We start from the raw sequence: 21,958 nt of genomic DNA on the forward strand, positions 1-21,958 counted from the left end.
AGGTAACCTTTTATACATGAGAAGATGCATCCACCCCAAAAGGCAATAATATTTTAATGTTCATATTTAGTTTATTTTTTGCTTTATTTTCTCAAAAATAAATTTCGAAATATTTATTTCCTAAAAGTCACAAAACTCATTAGAAAATAAATAAATAAATTTAAAAATGAAGTAATTAATTAATCGACTGAATTCTAACTTACCCACACCATTAAGAAAGCCTATTTTAATTATTTCCTTAATCATATTACAAACAAGGAAATCAATAATTCAAATAAAGAAAAAAACTAATCACGATAATTCTGATTAATGACAAGAGAAAAATCTCCGATGATTACAGCCTATTTCTGAATCATTTGGTTTTGCTGACAGTGATTGCATTTTGATAACTTCCTTCAAGAGTATAAATAGTTGAATAGCTATCTCATCTTTCTTTTTATTGCCATTCAAGGTCTGTTGATGCCAAATCATGAGCTCACTGATCATTTCTTGGGATCTTACAATAGCATTTGAGGAAGTTTCTTTCTTTTGAGTAGCTTCAATGGAGGAGCTATCACGCAGGCTGTGGACCCAAAAAATTGGTAATATTAGTTAGTTTTTATACTCTATTTTTTATATTAAATACCAATAAATGAGGAATCATCTTTTTTTCATTTATATAAGAGGATAAAGAGAAGGGTGGTGTTTATAATTTCTAGACTGGCAATTGTTGACAATGAGGATCTGTTATTCCCTTTGTTTTGCAACTTATAATACCACCACACAAAAATGTGAATCCCAACAGCCATTTTTCTGACTTGTCTTTGATTTGCAGATGCAGATTATTTCTCTTTGATGTGTACTAATTGTTATCATGTTGACCAAGTTATGGACAACAATGTCATAAAAGAACATGGTCTTGTTTGCTAGAGTCATGCATTAAAGTAAATGGGAATTGTAGAACTCCCTAAAGAGCAGATTTATAATCTCAAAGGTTTAATTAGGAAAGTAGGTAATTAAATACCTAATTAGTTGAGTGCAGGTTTAGATAAAGTTTATGAATACATCACCTGTTCCACATCCCTAAATTATTCCTCACCCAATTATCTCTGCATATTTGGATCAAAAGGAAAGCAAAGGAGACATACAGTTGTATCTATTGCATGTCACCTTACATTTGACTAGTATTATTTTCATCTACTCCTGTGTAACAAAGCAGGAAAAGAAAGTGGACGCGAATGATAAGAGCTCTACGTTATGAGGTGCAGTAGCACCCAAAAATAATTGATTTCTCCTGCAAAAACTGGTTTCACTGTTTGCCATTCTGTCCGATATGCATACTTATCACCGAGAAGTCAAGTCGCAACAAAATAGATCAGCTACTATGCTATTTCTATTAATAGCAAGACACCACTAATCTGAAATATAGAATTCTTACCTTCCAATTCCTCTTTGCTATCTGTATCGTATCGATTAATCTTCTAGTCCTTAAAACCCAGGCGAAAATTTTATTATCACATCTATAGAGGGCTTCTGGAAGTTTTCAAATAAAAATTGCAACGGCTACAAGTGGCCGTATGTTTCAGAGCTTTGAAGCTATTTGAGCATTCTGATCAGCAGCAGGGAACACAAAACAGAGGGATAAAGCAGCTACGAGCTTTTTGATATCCTCAAAAGTGTGAGCAGCACTCAGGGTGATCCGCAACCTGTCGAAGGATCGAATCTCGAAGATGTCACAAGATAGATCTATACTGACGTAAAAGAAAGGAAAATTTTCTCTAGAATTTTGATCATAGACCTACCTGCATGAATTGGGAGGAACTGTAGGTGGCCTGATTGCCGTTATATGAAAACCAGATTCTAGCATATGTCTGGCCAACAGTAACCACATGGGGATAAAAACAACCGTAAGTAACATTTAGGAGAACACATTTGAGGTAAAAGATGTGAAAACAGCCTATCACCTGCTTGCACAAAGTGCTGCCTTTTCACTACCGATGACCAGAGAAATTATTGGACTAGTGATGTTAAGTCGGGTTAAAGCATTGAAGTCATCCACTCTACTCCAAACCGCTGTTCTCCGCCACTTCTCCTTTCTTGCCACAACAAGAGAAGCTGCAAGGACACTGCTTGATGTGAAGCATTTTCCACAATTAAAAAGCACTAGTTGTGGACACCATAAGTAGTTAAAAAGAACAAATAGGAGGTACAAGTTATTCAATGTGAAAGTCAAGAAAAACCTCATCATAACAACCCTGTGTTTCTGGAAGTGACAGTATTTTCATCATAGTAATAGCTTGAGAGGATTAACCTTACGATGTTTATAGTCTTCGAAAAAAAGTTCTCCTAGAATGGAAAGCAGAGTAACCATCAATTCATCAAGTTCTATGATCTGGAGCTTTATGCATGCCCATAGTACTATTCAGATCCCGAAATGAACATCTCACACCTGAGCAGACAAAAATGTTCATCTGCTTCCACAATTACAACCTTTTATATCAATAATTATAACAATGGCAGGTAAATTCTTGACTCACTGGTCACACAATCCACTATCCTTAATTGGGATAAGTCCTACCTAGAAGCATCTTTCTTGAAATAGTAGCATTAATCACACAACTTTGATCCTGAACTGGTTGCTTTAACCAAATGAAGTCCATTATGAGTCATTACATGTATGGAGATGTAAATTAATGCAAGTCATTTTAAGATACCCAATGAAACATCCAAATTAGAAATTAAGAAGAAGAATTACACCACTTTGACCCTTGAACTGAATGGTTCTACTATTCAATAGATCAACTATAATGTCTTGAGGGCACCTGAATCAAAATAACTCATTTGCAAATTCAGCAAGAAGACAGAGATGCATGATTTTAAGTAACTACATTAGAAATGTTTTAATATTATGTAAACAGTATATAAGAAGCCAAACCTAACGTCTCCTCTGATGTAGACATACAGATTGATACTTGAAACCTATTATCAAGGAAAATGAATTGTGAATAGGGACCAACATGATTCACGGGTATTAATACAGGAGTCTATAGATACCACTTCTTTGATAATACAACAATTTCCAATTTTCTTCTTCCCCAAAAGGGCCTCCTTTTGAGTGTTTATTGTGAATTTCCTCTATCCCCTATCAATCTTCATAACTGATATTCTCACGGCACACAACGAATTATCCTTGCCGCCACTTCAACTTCTCATTAGCTCGTCTAACATTTTCACAAGCACCCTATGTCTTCCAAAGTGGATTTTAGTTAATTGCAGAAAGGTTAGGCATTCAAGTGTTGATTTAAGACATTGATTTATAGCCATTGATCAAATAATGCAGCTACAAGAAGACGTCAACAAAAATGTATCAACTTTCCAACAAAATTATGTTAGACAACCTCCAGTCACCATGACATGTCGTAACCAAGGTTTTTTAGTTTCAATGGTACACCAACCTGGCAGAAACACGACCAAAGTAGTGCCAAGGACTGAGCAATTATGCCAAGAATTATGTATCAAGCAGCAAAAGCCACTATGGCCAAGGATTCAATGTCTCTTCTTAGTCTCAGCCACCATTTATCATTCTTTTGTGTCCTACATTGTTTACCATGTGAGATCACTATCTTGTACCCAGTGTCACCCTCATCGCCACAACATTCTGTACTCTACAAGTCAGATTCATGAGGGGACTGACATCACCCATAAACAGCCAGACAACAGCCAAAAAGGGTTGCAGTCAACATTGTATGAAATATCTCAGGTATTCTGACATAAAAACCTGACACCAAGAACTATGAAATTCAGAGAATTTGTTTATATGAAATAATATGGGTTGGAGAAACTCCAAGCAATAAATACCATAAGAAGCAGCAACAATCGGCACTGGGAGTGAAGTTGAGAAGATAAAGGAGCGACCTCTTGATTGTATTAGCTGTTTCCATTTATTGCTGCACAGTAAGTGTTAGATATTAGATACTCGACTTTAAAGAAATAAAACATCTAAAAAGCACATCTGCTTAATCTTCCATGTCCAAATACTGAAGCAACTTAAATAGACAACCAACACTATGTAGAAAGAGATAACCTCCTTAATGAAAACTGAAGCACCAAAATATTCACAATAAGATCAAGCTATTAAAAGTCATGTGGCATATACAACTCCAAAGTTGCATAGAGTAATAAAAAGGAGTACAGCAAAAAAGAAAGCATCAAATTTGGAAGAAAACTTTTATCACATCAAAAATTGGGAAAGCACCATAATGCACTAAAAAGTACAAAAATAACAAAGAAAAAAGCACCAGGAATTAGCCACAGAAATATTGGTTTTTTTAATCAACTTGATTGTTTAAGCTAAGTTTGACTTAAATTTTTTAGTATTGAACATTAATAACTATTAATTTGTTAGAGTTAAATATATCTTGGACTCTTTCCCAATAGCTTAAACTTGGAGGATCTGTGGTAGCCAAATGAAAATCTTTATCAATGGCATCAGAGCAGTTTGCAAGTTCAAACTTTGTATTTGCTCCTTTTAATTTGTTCAGCGTTTAATAATAATTGTGCAATGTCATCTTCTCTAATTGACTTGCACACACTTGGGTTCAATTTCACATTCGTAGTCTAATTCGGCTCACATGTGGTGGACGATGTTAGAGTTAAATATATACTGGACCCTTTCCTAAGGGTTATCCTTGGGATTTATGGAAGTCCAATCAAAATCTTTATTGAAAATATTAAATACTTTCCATCCACAAATGAGGACTTCATGTCTCCTTTACATTGTTATTGCTTATGTGATTTAAAACATGATCAAAATAATTATTATGATGAGCTTTTCTCACAAAAAGGGAGCAACTCAAAAAGTTTTGCTAGTTTAATAAAAACGTCTAGAGATTTAATAAACTATTTAAACTATGTTTATGCTAAATTTAAGGTATTGCAGTGAAAAAGTTTGATTGTTCATTATCAACAAAAAAATGTAACACTCAATTAAAACAAAGTAGCATCCAATTAACAGTGCTATCAGCATAATTTCCATCGATAAATTAACATGATGTTATTCAAACTGACTTAACTCCATTTTCATTATTAATACTATTGCTGTACTATTTTGGTCAAGTAACTATTGATTCTTTTTTGCAGTCATTCTCACATAAATTAGGCTACCCAGCAAAAGCACAGTAGAAATTTAATGTAAACTGCATAAACAATAATAGAACATTAAAATTTTAAAGAGTTATAATTGTTAGTGAAACCTATTTATTTATTTATTTATTTTGCTGATGCTATATTCCGAACAAACCAACCAACAAACAATTCATACTTAGGTTTAGCAGTTGATCACTTATGATAGAGCTGTATGTAAAAATTCAAATGAAGCAATTTGATTGAAAACCCAGAATATCAAGTATTGTTCCAAAACTTGAACATAACTCAAAAGAATGCATAGGAGGAATTAAAGTCTGAAATTTTTCAATATCTTTTACACTTTGTTCAGGCCTATGTAAGTCTTAAACTCTCACTCTCAAAAGTTTATGGAATCATTAAACAAGATGGTGGCAGCACACAAGGACAACTGAATAAATTTTGGAATTCATAATATGACCAAGATATAATATATAAACTGTAACTTTTAAATTGTTAAGCTAACAATTGAAGATCTTAAGAAGATAGGCATCAAAACTGGTCAGAAAGTAAAAGCTTTAGTTTTCTTGGATTCATTGATCAACAAGAAGGGACATCAAAGCGAATATTTCTTATGCAGCATAACAGGAACATCATTTGGAGATATATTTTTGCTAAAGAGGATATTTGCTATCCATTGATCATTCAGCAGGAATGATCTAATGTTATGAATAGCCTGGTATGAAGAGTAAGTAATAAATAACATATCACCACCAATGGTTTATCGAATTTTCTTGACCGTGCAGTGCACATAGGAATGTTAGAGATTATTGTTGTGAGAGTTGGAGATCGTCATTGTCAGAATAAAAGGACATGTCAATCAAGTAAGATATTTTTCCCAACCCAAATGAAAACGCTTCTCATTCCTAGTCACTCGCATAATTATGATCCAGAATGTCTAGTGGCCAAAAGATAGCACAAAAAAAATAAATTTACAAAAGAAAGCCTAGAAAAAGATGGTTCAACATATTCAAAGAGAATTTTTTTGTTTCAAGTGTACTGGAAGAAAAGTTAATTTAAACAAAGGTTTGGCACTATAAGAGAGCAAGAAAAACCAAAGAAGATATTGCCTGAAACAATGAGAAAAGACATGATGATCCTTGAAGGATCAAAGGATGTTAATCCTCACTGAACAGAAGGATTCATGTTATTTTGATTGTTGTAGCATGAGTTACCCATGTCAATGCATATGCTAGACAGTATGTATCATTTAAATAGATTTAAACTAGGAATAGTTAAGCAGTCATGACCACATACATTTGCCAGCATGTGACTAGCATAGGCATGAGCATAGTTGATGATAAGCATTCCCAGTGCCATGAAGAATAAATCCATACTTGAAGCACAACAAGCATAAGCATCGATAAATGATTGTTGAGAGTTATAGCAACTACTATTATTCTTTCCAACTTATGAGAGCCAAACCAAGTATGATCATAAGTCTATAAGTGAATTTCATTTAGTGAAGTTGTAGATAGTACCCACTGCAAAATCTCATCATAAATACAATCTGTGAGAGTTAAGAGAACATAGATTTGTTATTACCTTTGCTGGTCTTATGATCCATGACTGACATAATCAGTTAAGTTGTATACTTGTATGAATAGACCAAAATAACATGAGAGAATTACCTGCAAGCAACAAAACCACCCAGGCAGCCGACAGCCTTACTCAAAGTGCCTATGCATATATCAACATCACTTTCACATCCATAGACTTCTAGAAGACCTCCACCATTCTCCCCGCATACAAGTGTCGAATGAGCCTGAAACCATTTTCTTGACAGTCAAATCCTTTAAAATACATCAAATGTTTAGGATGAAATATACCAATCTTTTCTCACATCGTCAATGGCCAACAGAAAACCATGCTTCTTGCGAAGCTCAACAAGATCACTTATGGGAGCAAAATCTCCATCCATACTGAATAGACTGCAATATAAGAAGAGAAAAAGATCAGATATTTCAGATTCATGGAGGAAAAGTATCTGACGGTCACACTCATCAAAAACCATATTCCAAAGCACCTTGCAGCATACACTGCCTGTACCACAGATACTGTACCAGTCTGATTAGGGACCAGTATGGGACCAGCACTGAAATTAAACACCCTGCTTATAGCAACCCAAATTTCCTACCCAAAAATGCAACTTGAACAACATAGGACAACATCATTGAGGTCAACAGGTGCAAATTACCTATCAGTAATGACGACCTTTTTTGCCATCTTGCAACATGACCTGTTGAAAAACATGTGTGTTTCCAGTTATTCATTCATATATAGACAACACATTTAGACTTAGCCATATTAGAGAACATACAACAAAGCATTGAGATGGACCATGTCACGATGCCGGTACACAAATACTTCAGCTTCTTGTTGCCGCTCAACAAGACGAATCCCATCAATTATTGATGCATGGTTTAAGGCATCTGAGAAAATAGCAATCTTCTGATCTTCGGATGGTCGGCCACCAACAGCCAACAGAGAACAAATACTTCCAAGAGCTGACATGAAAGCCACATTGGCAGCAAATCCAGTAGGACAAAGAAGGCAATCCTATATAGCATTTAAGCCAAGCAGTTCTGTATAGTAACATATAATAAATAATTGAAAAACAAAATACAAAGAATTGTATGACATCTAACTTGTTCATCTATAGTACAAAATATAAGGACTAATAATTGGAGTACTTAAAGCTGCACAAAATTTGCAAAGAATGATGCATACTTGTTACTTCTGAAAGAGCTTGTACAACAAAGTTTTAACACCAAACTTTACATATCCATCCTTGTGAATTGCCCTAGTGGCTGTCTCCATTGATCACTAATACAGAACAAGCACTAACATTTTCTCATTCCTGCAAGGGTAAAACCTAGCATACATTAAAGCTCTAACAAAGAAGCATTCAATAGTTTGTTAAAACTTTAATTTGTGATTTTGCATGACCCTGCATGTATCAGCCGGTTTACGGGAGGTCCAGATTAGGTACAGGGGTCACGACCCAATTTTGGCATGTTATCTATCATATCTTAACCAAGTGGAAAGCCCACCACATCCGCTTGCGCTGTTCACACCACTCGTGCTATCGGCCCAGCACGCATGATGCTCTTCTCCTTTTTTTTCCTTCTCCTCCTCTTCCTCCACCCTTCTAGTACTGTGGTATGTATCAACATATCATATGTCGATACGCCCCGAATTTATAACAGCCCAGCCTGTGACCAGCATAGGTCCAGTGTGCAAAACTAAAATCCTGGATGAAACATTAGGTGACATCCTCAAATATTTTGCACAACTTGACACTGTCTAGTTCTAATCACTTCAACCTTTCTGATCATGGCTTTCAAATTCCATAATCTCGACATGCCCTCTATGCCAATATGTCAAATAGTCCAACTAATACTCTGTTACTTCAGCCAAAAAAAATGTTCATTATGGATCTTGTGATTAGCATATACATTGCTAAGCAAACCTCGGGTCCAGATGTGAACAAGATGAAAATTTTGAAAGGCTTGTGTACATTAATCACCCTTATCCTTGCTCCTTATTTCAAAAATAATAGTCAGATTAGTATCAAGTAGGATCACTTAAAGCCCCCTCCCAGTGTCTTATCACTAATATTGTGTGATAAGTCTACTTCTGAGGCAAGAATCAAGTTTTCTCAGCATAAAATGCATGCACACTAAAAGATATCATACATGGCCAAGTAACAGTGAAATAACAAGAAAACAAAATGAAAATTAGCTATTATAGTCTACAATTAACAAATAATCAAAGGAAATCTCTTCAACCAAAATCAAGACTTTTCAATGTTTGAATCAAGAATAATGATTAAATAAGTTCATAAAAAAAATTCAAAAGAACCATTGTTTTACTATAAGATATAAACAAAGTTGATGATACAAAAGCAACTCTAAGTGATTCTCCTCTCGTTGAATCCTTTAATTCTATATTTTTTTTACTGTTCTACTAACTTCAATCCCAATTGGGCTTTTATCAGGTATCCTCAGCTTAGTTTTATAGGACACTTCTATTGAACTCGCTCATCTTTTGATATCAAATTTATGATGATACTATGATTTAATACCAACAAAAAGAGGCACCGTGATCCTTTTGTATTTCATCAAATCCTATAAGTTGCTAGTATGAGATCAACTCTACATTGCCAAGGAGTCCATTTTCATTTTGGTTTTCTTTTCCCTGTTAATATATATGCAAACAAAACTATGATGTTACTTGCCAATTGATGTTAACACAGATGACAAGAAGATCCCATGCAGCCCAATGCATAAAAGAGATAAAACCGGTAGTCCGAATTGGATGGCATCGAGAAGGGGGGAGGTGAAGCACGGGTGCAGATCCAACCATACGCGAATCGACACGAAATCCATAGCGGGAGGGAAGGGAGAGTTGTGGAGAAGGGATCCGAATCCAGAGCACACCTCAGCAGCAACCAACCAATATTGTAGACTCGGTAAAGAGTCTTCATCAAGGTTTCCTTGACTGAGCAAAGATACACCTAGGAGTAGGGTGCAGATAAAACATAGATTCATGAACAACCATGTGACAGAAAGGTGTCTATATTACATTTGGAGCAGACTTCTTCCTTTTTCCCTTCCTCTATTCCCACTCTCAGACACATCAAGCAGTAGCCACAGATTATTAGCAGCCCAGCAGTAAAAGAAGGTGATAGGCAGCAGCAGCAGCAGATTATTAGCAGCCCAGCAGTAAAAGGTGGCAGGTAGCAGCAGAGCAGCAGAGGATACCCATTTATGGCAAGTAACAATAGTATCAACCCAATATGGGCCTGGCAACATTAAAGACATGCTGGATTGGTCCATCGCTGAAGCAAGATCAGTCAAAGATTGAATTTGATCAGTCCCGAAGAAGCTGGTTAAACCAGAATACCAATCCGACAAGGGAAGGGAGTCCACCAACTCCTGTCCTCATGCAGAAAGGAATCCTGTGATTACTTTCCATGAGGCAGGGTCAACAGTCTCACGACTTGAATCCTCATGCAGATATAAGTATTGTGACTCGTTACCTCACACAGCCCCTGCCCTATATAGAAATAGGCAGGAGTTGCCCAGCATGTCTATAATGTTGCCAGTTCCCGCTTAAGCTTCTGATCTTGTCACTGGTCCAATTTGGGTCTTCTCTGCTTCTGGTGCTGCTGCCATTGGCCTTCTTTTACTGCTCCCATGCTACTAATCTGCTGCTGCTACTAGACATTTCCAAGAGGGAAGAAGACCCAGGGGTACTTATCTTATCTCATACAAAGATTTTTACACATCCATGCAGCCGAAGACTCTCACCCAAGTTCATGAAATGCAGTTTGAAACTAAGTAAAAATTTTATAGTTGATGTAGATCCCAAGACACTGCTGAATGTTGATTTGGCAAAATAAGGCTTGGCCAATCCATCATGTAAAGGAAAGTTTAGATTGGTGCTACACAGATCCTCAATGATCTAGTGACAAGTGTTCTTTCAATCTCTTTTGGTTTGGCAATGTGTGCTGCAGGACATTACTACTATTGACTTCAAATAATATTTGATACAGACTAATATTGGTTCATTGTTTCCTTATATATTTTTCAGGTACTCTGTCCAAAATTTTCTTTAATTTTTATTTCTTAGTTGTTCATTTTTGGCAAAATCTTTGATACTCCGATTCAAACTGCCAATCGCCCTGGATCCTTCCTCCTTAAACCTCATTATGAAGTAAAGCAACAACCAAATAATCATCTTCAAGGCTTACATTTAATAGTCATAGAGAGGATGTCTATACGGTTCAACTTGTCCAATATTCATTCTTCAGACCCTTGGGAGACAACATTACTACTTGCTACCAAGAAGCAAAGGTAATCTAATAGTGCATAGCAACAAAGATTTATCAAGCACCTCTTTGTTCTTCAGTTCTGCCAATGAAGCTTCAAGTAGCATGTGATAATTAGAGTAGCCACAGATCAAAGCAGAACCCCTTGGACCCATACCATGTTCTTGGGCTGCCTAAAAGAAGACCGAAGTAAATAAAACTTGTATAAAAATTTGTAGATAATAAATTTTATCATGATTTGCAACTACATGCAACCATCAAATTAGTGCACCTTTGCAGCAGCCTTCCGCACAGCCGGATGGGAACTCAAACCCAAGTAATCGTTCCCTGAGAAAAGTAGCAGCTTCCTACTCACGTTCTCATCTTTAGCGATGGACTCGCCTCCTGGATAGACAGCACCAAAGATCCAGTTCTCATCGTGAATTATTTAATCTCAAAAATACCTTACACTAAGTGAAGCCCCTACCAAAAAGAATCACGTTTTTACCAAACCAAGAAGAAGAAGAGATAAAGTCCTTTCACTAGGAACCGATAACAGTAATTGAAGGAGTTATTTCTGAGAAAAAGGTATTTAAATGTGAAGGACGCAACAAAGATGAACTTTTAAGGCAAGATAGGAAGCGAATGCAAGCGAAATTCTGGCAAAATAGGGCAAAAGCATATTTTTATACCAAATACAAAAGGCTCAAAAGATTTACCCGGGTCAGGGAGTTCCGAGAGCCATTCGCGGAAGGCGCGCTCATCCATCTCCACCTCAACCGACGACCGGTCCCACTGGCGAGGCCCATCGAACGTCTCGACCTCGTCGGCGGCAAAGTACGCCGGCGTGAGGGAAATGGGGCGGGTTGAGCGCAAGAGATTCTTGGAGGCCAACTTTACGAGGGCCGCCTCCACCCACTGATCCCAAAGCGCCATCGGTTTCCGGAGAGAGAGAGAGATGAGCCGAGAATTACCCAAAGGAAAACGCAACGTCGAGAAGACCGAGGAGAAACGGGCCGCGCAAGTAAAGCTTCTTACTCACAATAATTCATTTCTTTCACCCATAACATACTTTAACTCAAGAAAAATAAAAATAAAAGAAGCAACGAGTGGAACTTAGAAACCTTAAATGATTCCTTCTAAATTAGCAGTTCGGAGGTTGAAACAACGAGGTTTTCTTTTTCCCGATTGATAACATTCTTGGAGTAGAAAGCCCATTCTTACTTCAGTTGCGTTGTTTATTGTTCCAAGTAATGTAGACTTTTAGATTTGATCTCATCTTTCTACCTAAACTCTTCCTAAATAGTAGTACTCTTTGCCTTTGAATGTGTTGAAAGTAATCAAGGTTGGATAAGCATGAAATATCAACAACTGGTTTTAGAATTCTATAAAGACAGCTTTTTTTTTGCCTTATATTATTTTTAGAAAAGATAAATTCTTCAAGTTCTTCATATCATTACCGATTAACTGTTTAATGGAGAGAGGAATAGTAACCAGGAGACTAAGCTCGTGTGTATTGGATAAAAAGAGACATGCAATGCGACGTCGATTTTGTTAGCATAAAATTTGTAATCATGTTATCTGTAATGCGAAAAAAAAATTTATGTCGAAATTAAAATAAAATAAAATTAGATCTAATAATATTACGATAAGTACTTTTTATTATTATTCAGAAGAATAAACCTTATCTGACCGATACAAGTATTGTCTATCTATAAACAAGAGTAGAGGGTTTATAATAAGTTATTAGGAGAATTTTTCCTATCAAGTACATCCCCTAAGGAATCCTATTATAACATAAACTTCTTTTCTATTGATTAATAACCATAATCAAAATACAATCATATCTATAATATATCTTACCTAATTAAATAAGATCAAATAATTTAACTGATTTTGCAATAAGAGATATACATCATTTTTTTTTTATGATGTATCAGTTTAATCTCGAAAGTGGAATATGACTTTATTTGTTTGTCTATTATTATTAACTTGAATTTAAGTATTTTGATTAGTATGATGATATGGTCGGCGTTGGCTCAGATCGATCCTTATCTGATGTTAGACTTGGCTTTGCTTCAGGAAGTCTATTAAGGATATCCAATCTTACGAGAGAATTACTATAGCACGGCACATCTGTTGCATGAGCCACCGCAGCTGTCTCATCGTGCATAAAAGCCCACAGCATCACAGTCTGCTAGCTGCAGCATCGCTTGCTCTCCATCATCCTCTTCCTCATGAAAGAGCCACTCAGCTCGTCCTATTCCTCCTCCTCTTGCTGCTGCTCTTCTTCCTCCAACTTGTCCTCCGCCACAACCACCAATGCTTCGACAGAAGTAGTCCACAGTTCAGAGGTGATCTCAGGCAAAGTAGCCAGGGGTGGCTACAAGAGGAAAGGTCGGGCAACCGGTGGCGAGGAGAGTAAGAAGCAACGCACTGATGGCGAGCATCCTTCTTACCGCGGCGTTCGAATGCGTCAATGGGGTAAGTGGGTGTCGGAGATCCGTGAACCGAAGAAGAAGTCGAGGATCTGGCTCGGGACATTCCCGACCGCCGAGATGGCCGCCCGAGCACACGACGTGGCGGCGTTGGCGATCAAGGGGCAGTCTGCGTACCTCAACTTCCCGGAACTGGCTTCCCATCTACCCCGTCCGGCCACCGCTGCAGCGAAGGACATCCAAGCTGCGGCGGCGCTGGCTGCCGCCACCACGTTCGGCGATCACAGCCCCGGGTCACGCACGAGCCCAAACCAAACCAAGCCGTCACCATTCCGTTCTCCTGCTCCTGTGACGCCACCGAGAGACGACGGCGACGGCGACGGCGCTCTCTTCGATCTACCCGATCTCCTGCTTGATTTAAGAGAAGGCTTCAGCCACTCTTCGCCATGGGCACCGTCGGCAGCCGAGGACGTCAGCGAACTTAAGATCGAGGAGCCATTCCTGTGGGGATACTGCTGCTAGTCTCAATGATCTCTTTCTCTGCTTTGGTAAAATTACTTAACAATAGCTTCCTCACATACTAATATACATTTCCAAAGAACAACATAGCCAAATCATGTTCGACAGATCGATGAATACTTAGATGATGTATGAGTGTGTAACGTTACAGCCATGTTCTTATTTGCTCAAACTGTAAAGCATTTGCTTTGCCTCTGTGCCTTAGTACAATCACATGGTGACAAATTGTAAAGGAGTAGAGCAGTTCTTTTCCTTCTCTGAAAACTATCTTCAGCATGATCCTTCATTCAATTGCAATGCTAACCTTTCAACAGTAAGAGGAAAGAGCATTAGAATATATCTGCACGACAATGGTCTCTCTCATGACACTGATGTGTCTTCAGTTGGGTTTGATCAAGAAAGAAAAATCATGGTTTGCTTTTCCCTTAGAAAGCAAAAGTCATTTAATGTGATGGAAATTTCTTTCTAATTTTTTTTATAAAAAGAATAAAATTTTCCTTTTCATCTCTCTACCAATCATTGAGAAATGCCCATGCTGTCAATCAGCAAGGTAGCAATTATTTGTTAATAATGAGTGACAGATGTTTTGTTGGGAAGTGAGAAAACCATTTTGTTTTGATGCTGTGAGATAATATTTGAAATTGTAGCTTTTGATTACTCTACTTCTGAGCTTGGGAGGTGATAAACATACAAAAATTGATCACTCATAATGTATGCTATCATATTGAAATCTATTGTGCATCTCATTCAGCAGTCAGAGTGAATTATAGAACCTTCATGGGGGACATGAGGGAAAAGAAAATCTAAGATGAAATGTATGTGGGACACACATTCTGTAGAGACTCAAAGAAAGTCATGCAGAGAACAAGCTGGTAATAAATAACAATGAGAGGTGAATGGGACCAGAAATCTATCCTCATGAATTTGGTCATCAACTTGTGTCCAAGCCATAGGGTACGGTTTGGCTTATCTGACTAAAGGCTTTCTGTTTGTCTTGGAGAGGGGAAGTCACAAGAAAAGATAAGAATGCTCGGTTAGAAGAGAAATTTAGCTCATTATAAGCAAGATTTCTCTCAAAGGTAGCTGTTGAAAGGTACAATGATGCTCTTAATTTTTTCTTACATTTGTTATTTCTCTACCTTTCTCTTCTACTAGATTATATTGGACTAATTATATATTACTCTATATAGTCAAACATCTTTAGTATCTCATGAAAATTTTATATTAAAATTTTTATAATCATTAAAATGAAACAGCTAATCCTTTTTATCCTAACACGATTAGTTTTACCGGTGAAAGACATTTGATAGTATATATATGAATGTTACGAAAACAATGGGTAAGAAGATAATTTCAACTATGATGGTGGGCTAATTACATATTACCCTTTGTAATTAGATATTTTTAACATTTTAATCCCTAGATTTCAAAATTTTATATTGAAATCCTAAACATTTAACCCAATTTACTCTAATGTCGTCCGTTTTAGAAAGATAGAGCATGTGATAGCATATGCATGAATGACATAAAAATAATAGATAAAAATGTAATTTCAATGGTAGTAATGGATGGTGGCACCGTGGGTGATTCTTGTGATGGTGGTTGACAATAATGACGTGGTGGTTGACCTTGTCGATGTCGATCCAAACATCGACGATGAGGAGACAGAGTGATTAGGCATCTACGTCAGCACTATAGGAGGAAGAGGAGGGAGATACGACATCTGCGTTGGCGTCGCACCGCTATACATCCTCTTCCTCCTTCGACGTCGCTTTCATCTGCGTCGATGCTGAAAGAGGAAGAGAAGACTGGTGAGACATCTATGTTGCCAACGACTAAAAGGGAGAAGGAAGAGAAGGTAAGTGAGGTAAACAGGTATGACGTCATTCATGCACATATTGTCACGTGTTGTATCTTTTATTAGTAAGACCGATGACATTAGGATAAATGATGTTAAATATTTCACTTTCATAACTATAAGGATAATATAATTTTTTAAGTGTAGGAACTGAAATGCTAAAGAAGTCTAACTACATGGGACAATCTATAATTAGTCCGTCATCACTATTGAAATTATCCTTTTGCATATTGTTTTTTTTGTGATTCATACACGTGTTGTCATATACTATATTTTTCGTCGATACAACCAATGACATAAGGATGAATGAGGTTAAATATTTTTTTTATAACTATAGAGATTTAAATATAAATTTTTTAAGTCTAAGAATCCGATATTAAAAAGGTTTAACTATAAACAATAATATATAATTAGGTCGCCTGTATCAGAGTAAAGGTTAATCTCGAGATAAAACAAGCTGGATTACATCTATATTAGTTATATCACAACCTAATAGTAAAGTTTTCAGTCGCATTAATGTTCGTTCACCATATGAGGTAGCCTAAAAAGTTGGATTATATACATAGAAGTTCCCAACTTTCTTGGTTGTGCTAATATTCTGTGTAACTTATGTGAATTGAGTTGCCCAATCGAGCTATATATTTGATTGATGAACCATGAACATGGGTGGTAAGAAGAAAGACGCATTGTTTCTCCTTGGCTTAGAGAACCTAATAACTTTCCTCAAGAAAGTTCGGCGAGGGCGAGCACAAGCAAAGCATAAAGTCTATCATTGATTTCTTTTTCTCTTTTGATATATTTTAGGGAAGGGGATGAAGTGTGGTGTATGGCCAGCCTAAACTTTTCTTTTACGTTGGAAAGAAGCTCATCATACGCCTCTTTTACCACCATCATGAGATACTTTAATGCTTTTGATGCATCCCTTCTCCATTTGTTCTAGTTCATCTTTGGGTCCGGAAGGTGGAACCTCATGTTCAACAAGAATAGTCTTCTTTTCTTTCTTTTTTCTTTCTTTTTTGTCTTTCTCCCTTTCTTTTGATTTTTCTTTGTTCCTTTCGAAGGAAATCGGAAGGTATCCGACAATGTCATTTTGCATTATATCTCAACAAAAGCGTTAGAAAAGAATCGATGTTTTTATTAGATCTAAAATCCATTTCAGATTCATACCAAATTATACCTGATTCTTGAAATCTGAACCCAAGCATTTGATGCGAGCTGGATAGAATAAAATAGATTATGATTGAGTGACTATAAAATTTAAAATCTTAAATTATGAGGAAGTAGCTCAATATGCCTATTAAGTCTAACATTTATGGCAAATCAAAACTCCTCTATTGGTTGATTAATCTCAGCTTTTGCTCATTAAATCACACTTGGGAAGGTTTACATGCTTAATTTTGTTCCACAAGCACAACATTCATTTCTTCAGAATCTCAAGATAAACAAATTGGGAATTTTTTGAGGAATAAGTACAAACAGTGAATTGAGTGTAGTGAGTACTGCATTAGTATTTATTGATCTGTATAATTTTCTTATGTGAATTGTAAGGAGAAATGTTGGAAGTTACAGTAAGAGCACCTCAGGTTCAAAAGAAGGCATGGGGCTGCTGTAACACCAAAAATAGTGGAAAAAGAAGAATGAAATGTGAGGTGACAGCCAGGGCGACAGCTTCAAGCACAAGCTCTTGACAAAGTTCTGCCATCATTTGGCTTGGTCTTGTTTTGGTATGTTGATCTGCATCCACTGTCACTCATTTGTTAGGTTGCAGTCTGTTCCCGGTGTGCTTCCACGAGAAGTTTTGGCCTACAAGTAATTCAAATAGTCAATGTGCTGTATGCTTCAGTTCCAATGCATTGAAATGCATAAAAATGGCAAAGAACTACCATTTTTCTAGTAGATCAAGTTCACATCCGATTCATCATATGTTTTGTTTTCAGAGGAGCTTAAGTATCACATAGAATCATTAAATTGTTGGAGTAGTAAGTTAAACTTCCTCCAGTCTTTTCTTAAATTTAGCTACAATATGTAATAATATTGCCTTGGTTGTTACAAATTTATGATGGATCTATCACCCACTGTCAATTGATTCCTTCTAAATGAACTAGAAAACTATGTGCTATCAAAATCTAAATTGCCAAGTAAATGTCACAAATGAACTTATCAGTATCAAGCAATTATGGTGATAACAGAAGCATGTACCAGGCTTTTACTGAAACAACATTATATTCCACATGATGCATTACATTGTGATCCAAGGTAAAAGTATATAAACTACCATGTGTTTTCACAGGAAAAATAATGGAGATGAAGAAAAGATATACTGATAACCAAAAAAAAATCGTTCCATCTCTCAAATCTTTTTAAATCTCACGAGTCTTAAATCCCACCAACTCTTTTGATCTGTTATGTTATGAGGTCATTGGCCATATATGTCACGACCCGAGTCTGACATATAACTCCATGTCGTGATGAGTTCTCGACTCCACGGGTAGCCCTTTCCTACTCGAGCCCTTTCACTCTGCTCAAATGTTAGGTCGGCTCTGATACCAAATGTACCTGAGTCTGATGAACCAACTGGCTAATAACTCCATTTTGGTCCTTCAACTGCGGACCAAAATGCTTAAGCGAAAATTAATGTAGTATACTCATCAGGCCCTTATAAGTTAATCATACACATTGCCCACTTCAGATATGGGACTAATGGGATGTTACAATATACACAAACAAATAGATAGAGTACACCTTCACCTAATTCATTTATGCTCACAAACGATTAATCAACTATAGATAGCACATGATTAAACTTCTAATCAATTTAATAGAAATATACCGTCTGAGCATGGTGATTGATGCTTCTGCTGTGCCGCTACAACAGGACCGGGACTTCAGTAGCATCTCTCTCCATATCTGACTTGAAGTAGCTGTTCCCACGAACTTTGCATTGATTTTTTTTTTCACATCAAGCTTATTCAAATCATTCTATACACACACAGAGAGAGAGAGAGAGAGAGATTGTATAAAGAGTAAATAACAAAGCGAGCAGGTTTCTGAACTGCTGTTGTTGGAACATCTTCAATTAAAGGTGCAGAACTTAAAAGCATTGAAATGGCTTCGACAACCAAATTACAGAGGATCACGGTAAATAGTCCATGAAGATGTAGAGGTCCATGAACAATTGCCAAAATGGTTTTAGAAAAAACAAAAAAAATCATGGAACAACACTTGAAAAACCATCTGCTAGCATCAAAATAGCAACATAAGTAAACAAAAATGAACTCTTCTTGGGTGCTGAAAAGATTGGAAATATTCCTTGACATGTCTTAGTTCAACAACAAAGAATTGTATAAAGAAGATTGATCTTTCAGTTTTCTTTCTTGTGCCTCACATTCTTAAAAACATTTATGCTGAAAACCAACTAAACTATAATGCTTGTGTCTTCAATTCAGCAAGCTGGCTCTGTTGTGGACCAGCCTCAGAGTCCGCTGAATTATGACTGCTCATTTCCTGCACAGGTGGTGCGTTGACAACAGTCACTGGCATGAGATGATTATCAGATAACCGACCCTTCATTTCCCGGTGCTCCTGACAGATAGCACACCAGTGCATGCAGCAATGGACCATGCAAGGGTCACATGGAGAGTTCTGCAAATACAATAAGTGAACAGTCATTACAGTAACCAAGATCATGAAGTGAAAGCTACAGACAAGCAGAGAAGGGACCAACTGCTGCTAGGAACAAAAAAATTACGTAGGCAAATAGCACAATCAATTCATAGAAAATAGAAGATAAAAATCCACCTTGAGATGATACTTCTTTTGTAGTGATTGCCTAAATATACCGGTGTAGATACCACACATCCACCAAGTAAAGACTAATCCTTCTCCAATCAAAACTGATGTTTCTGGGTCAATACCATGGAAAACTGCTGTAGCAACTGCAAGTGCAATACCACCTTCAACACAGAGAGCATGGCACATACAGGGAGTTGTCCATGGTGTATCGTCTCTAAGCCTCTCCACATTGCGCCCAAACAACACACAGGGACAGAACAGACCAGTCCGACCTATCATCCAAAAAGGTTGCCAGTTAAATTATTAGACACTACCAATAGTAGGTAAAACTAAACAATCAGTGATTAACACATTATTTTTAATTTCTTGAAAAGAATATGGCATGCTTCATATGTCAGACTAGAGCAAGAAGTGGTCTTTGGAAAAGCTGACGACAAAGTAGAAACCAACATTTACTATACATCTCCTCAACAACAAACTAGAATATAAATCTATGTGGATTATCCGTTCAGATTCTTTTTTTTTGTGTTTTTATTTCCTCATAAATTTTATTATACGTTCTTTTTTGGTTTCCATTACTTGAGCAAACGGAATTGTCTGAGGTGACTATGTCATGATCATGAATTTAATACGGCCTTCAAGGAAAAAGAACAATACAAGGAAGTAGCTGTAGCAAAGAAGTTAGATGGTAAGAGATAAAGCTAATAAATTTAAGCAATTATGGTATCTTAAATTCCTGGACACTCAGAACTGTGTGGAAGTTAAGCTTCTAGTGAATAATTTAAATCAAGTAAGAAAGAAATGACAAAAAAAAAGAACAGTTTTCATCAATTTACATAACAAACACAATCTCCATCCTATCATCCTGAAATTGTTTCAAAAGGAAAATAACTGCTTAATGCAACTTTCACTGGTTCTGATTTTTTAGTGTCATTTTGCCATTAAGTTTACTAATCATTTCAAATCGTCAGTTCACTGAACTCATAATGTCCTGATCAGTTTTTATTTTAAATGAGACAAAGGTTTGAAATTTTATCCAGACTGGTATGTACCGGGTGCTATTTACTAGCCAGGAACTAGCATGCAATTGGTTACCAAGCACTAACCCTCTTGAATTGGGTATATCATTTGGTTCAGACTCCTTGCTCAGACACCTATTTCAGTTTTTTTTTCTTTTTTATCTAGGTTAAAGCACCCTTTTCTTGATCTTTTCACTTTCTCTCTAGCACTCACCTCCCTCATGTCACTGCCAATGTCGGCTGACCTGCCCACTACCCCTGGCCAGACCGGTATTGGTCTGGCACCCGAGATTCATTCAAGATGCTATCCATCAGGAACTTGTTGAGTTATTAACTCAACTATACAATTTATGCTTATATTCTGTCGAGCAGCTGAACCATCAGAGGTGTCTAGTCAAATAGTAATGAGAAATTGAACTAGTGATGTTGAAATATGCCAAAAAGAAGAATACGATAGAGAAAGTTACCAACAAACTGAAATGGAATCATCATTTTATAATTTCAAAAGCATCAAGATGTTTTATATAAATACAGCTTCCACTTTTCAGTATGGAACATAAGCGAAGAGACAGATCTTACAGCTCTCAGGATCCTCAGCACATCCACAGATCCCGGTGGTCCAAGCTTCATCAGCAGGGGGTTGATAGCTTTCCGGCAGGGGTTGCCCGCACTCGGCACATCTGTGAACCCCCAACTGGTACAACACAAATAACAGAAATCTTACCAATTCGAGTCGAATTCAACAATCGATAAGAATCCAATAAGAACCCTAACCTGAGGAACGCGAACCGGCTGATTGAGCTCCCCAGGACGGATCTCCTCCAAAGGCACATCCTGATCCTTGGTGAGCTTCACGTACCTGGACGGGACCGTCACGTCGGACATCATCGCGGATCCAGCAGCGACCAAAACACGACCAATCCGAAGAAGAAAGAACGGAAAAGAATCACCAAATCCCGACTAATCAAGGTCGCATTAGATGTAGAGTCCTGAAATCAGATCTCCAAGGACCGACGAGCGCCGATCCCAACGGAGATCAGATCTGAAAACGGGGAGGCCTTTGGTTTCACCGACGACGAGGGTCGGATTGGGTGAGACGATACGTGCGTTGAAATGGACTGAGACGGTAACCGACGACGGCGTCGTTTGTGGTTTCTTTAAGGCGGGTGCGTAAGACATGGATCACGCGGAAAGTGTCTGAGGTTTTGGTCAACCCATGGCGTTCGGTTGTGTTTAGTTGACTTGAGACGAGTCGGTTAGTGCATCACATTTAATATAATAAAAAATCTTTTTTAAAATAGAATCATTTTTACCTGTAAAAGAAAAATAGAATGCACGTTATTTTAGAAAAAAAAAT

General features: G+C 37.1%; 3 protein-coding genes across 5 annotated transcripts; 1 reads left to right on the top strand and 2 right to left on the bottom strand.

Annotated features, from left to right (window-relative positions):
• Window positions 1-1,339: 1,339 nt before the first annotated feature.
• LOC135643286 (8-amino-7-oxononanoate synthase-like) lies at window positions 1,340-12,082 on the bottom strand. Of its 3 annotated transcripts, none has more exons than XM_065160061.1 (11): window positions 11,695-12,068; window positions 11,268-11,380; window positions 11,062-11,169; window positions 7,481-7,719; window positions 7,358-7,399; window positions 7,004-7,091; window positions 6,792-6,925; window positions 3,838-3,926; window positions 1,944-2,094; window positions 1,782-1,850; window positions 1,340-1,685 (listed from the first exon to the last, which is right to left on the bottom strand). In XM_065160061.1, the coding sequence occupies exons 1-11, from the start codon at window positions 11,909-11,911 to the stop codon at window positions 1,562-1,564; spliced, it is 1,374 nt and encodes a 457-aa protein (XP_065016133.1). In that variant the 5' UTR covers window positions 11,912-12,068; the 3' UTR covers window positions 1,340-1,561. The 3 variants fall into 3 exon arrangements, 2 of the variants coding, with proteins under 2 accessions (XP_065016133.1, XP_065016134.1); XM_065160062.1 differs by having other exon boundaries at window positions 11,062-11,165; window positions 11,695-11,712; XR_010498203.1 differs by lacking the exon at window positions 1,340-1,685 and having other exon boundaries at window positions 1,944-2,105; window positions 11,695-12,082.
• On the top strand, window positions 11,870-14,142 carry LOC135643289 (ethylene-responsive transcription factor ERF038-like). The gene is made up of 2 exons (XM_065160067.1): window positions 11,870-11,999; window positions 13,058-14,142. Exon 2 carries the CDS (start codon window positions 13,213-13,215, stop codon window positions 13,933-13,935), a length of 723 nt encoding a protein of 240 aa, XP_065016139.1. The 5' UTR covers window positions 11,870-11,999; window positions 13,058-13,212; the 3' UTR covers window positions 13,936-14,142.
• Window positions 14,143-19,051: 4,909 nt separating this feature from the next.
• LOC135642738 (cell number regulator 6-like) lies at window positions 19,052-21,810 on the bottom strand. Its single transcript, XM_065159135.1, has 4 exons — window positions 21,376-21,810; window positions 21,181-21,295; window positions 19,589-19,854; window positions 19,052-19,432 (listed from the first exon to the last, which is right to left on the bottom strand). The coding sequence occupies exons 1-4, from the start codon at window positions 21,487-21,489 to the stop codon at window positions 19,211-19,213; spliced, it is 717 nt and encodes a 238-aa protein (XP_065015207.1). The 5' UTR covers window positions 21,490-21,810; the 3' UTR covers window positions 19,052-19,210.
• Window positions 21,811-21,958: the final 148 nt, after the last annotated feature.

Source organism: Musa acuminata, chromosome BXJ3-7 (genome assembly GCF_036884655.1).
Source record: "Musa acuminata AAA Group cultivar baxijiao chromosome BXJ3-7, Cavendish_Baxijiao_AAA, whole genome shotgun sequence".
NCBI classification, from domain to species: domain Eukaryota; kingdom Viridiplantae; phylum Streptophyta; class Magnoliopsida; order Zingiberales; family Musaceae; genus Musa; species Musa acuminata.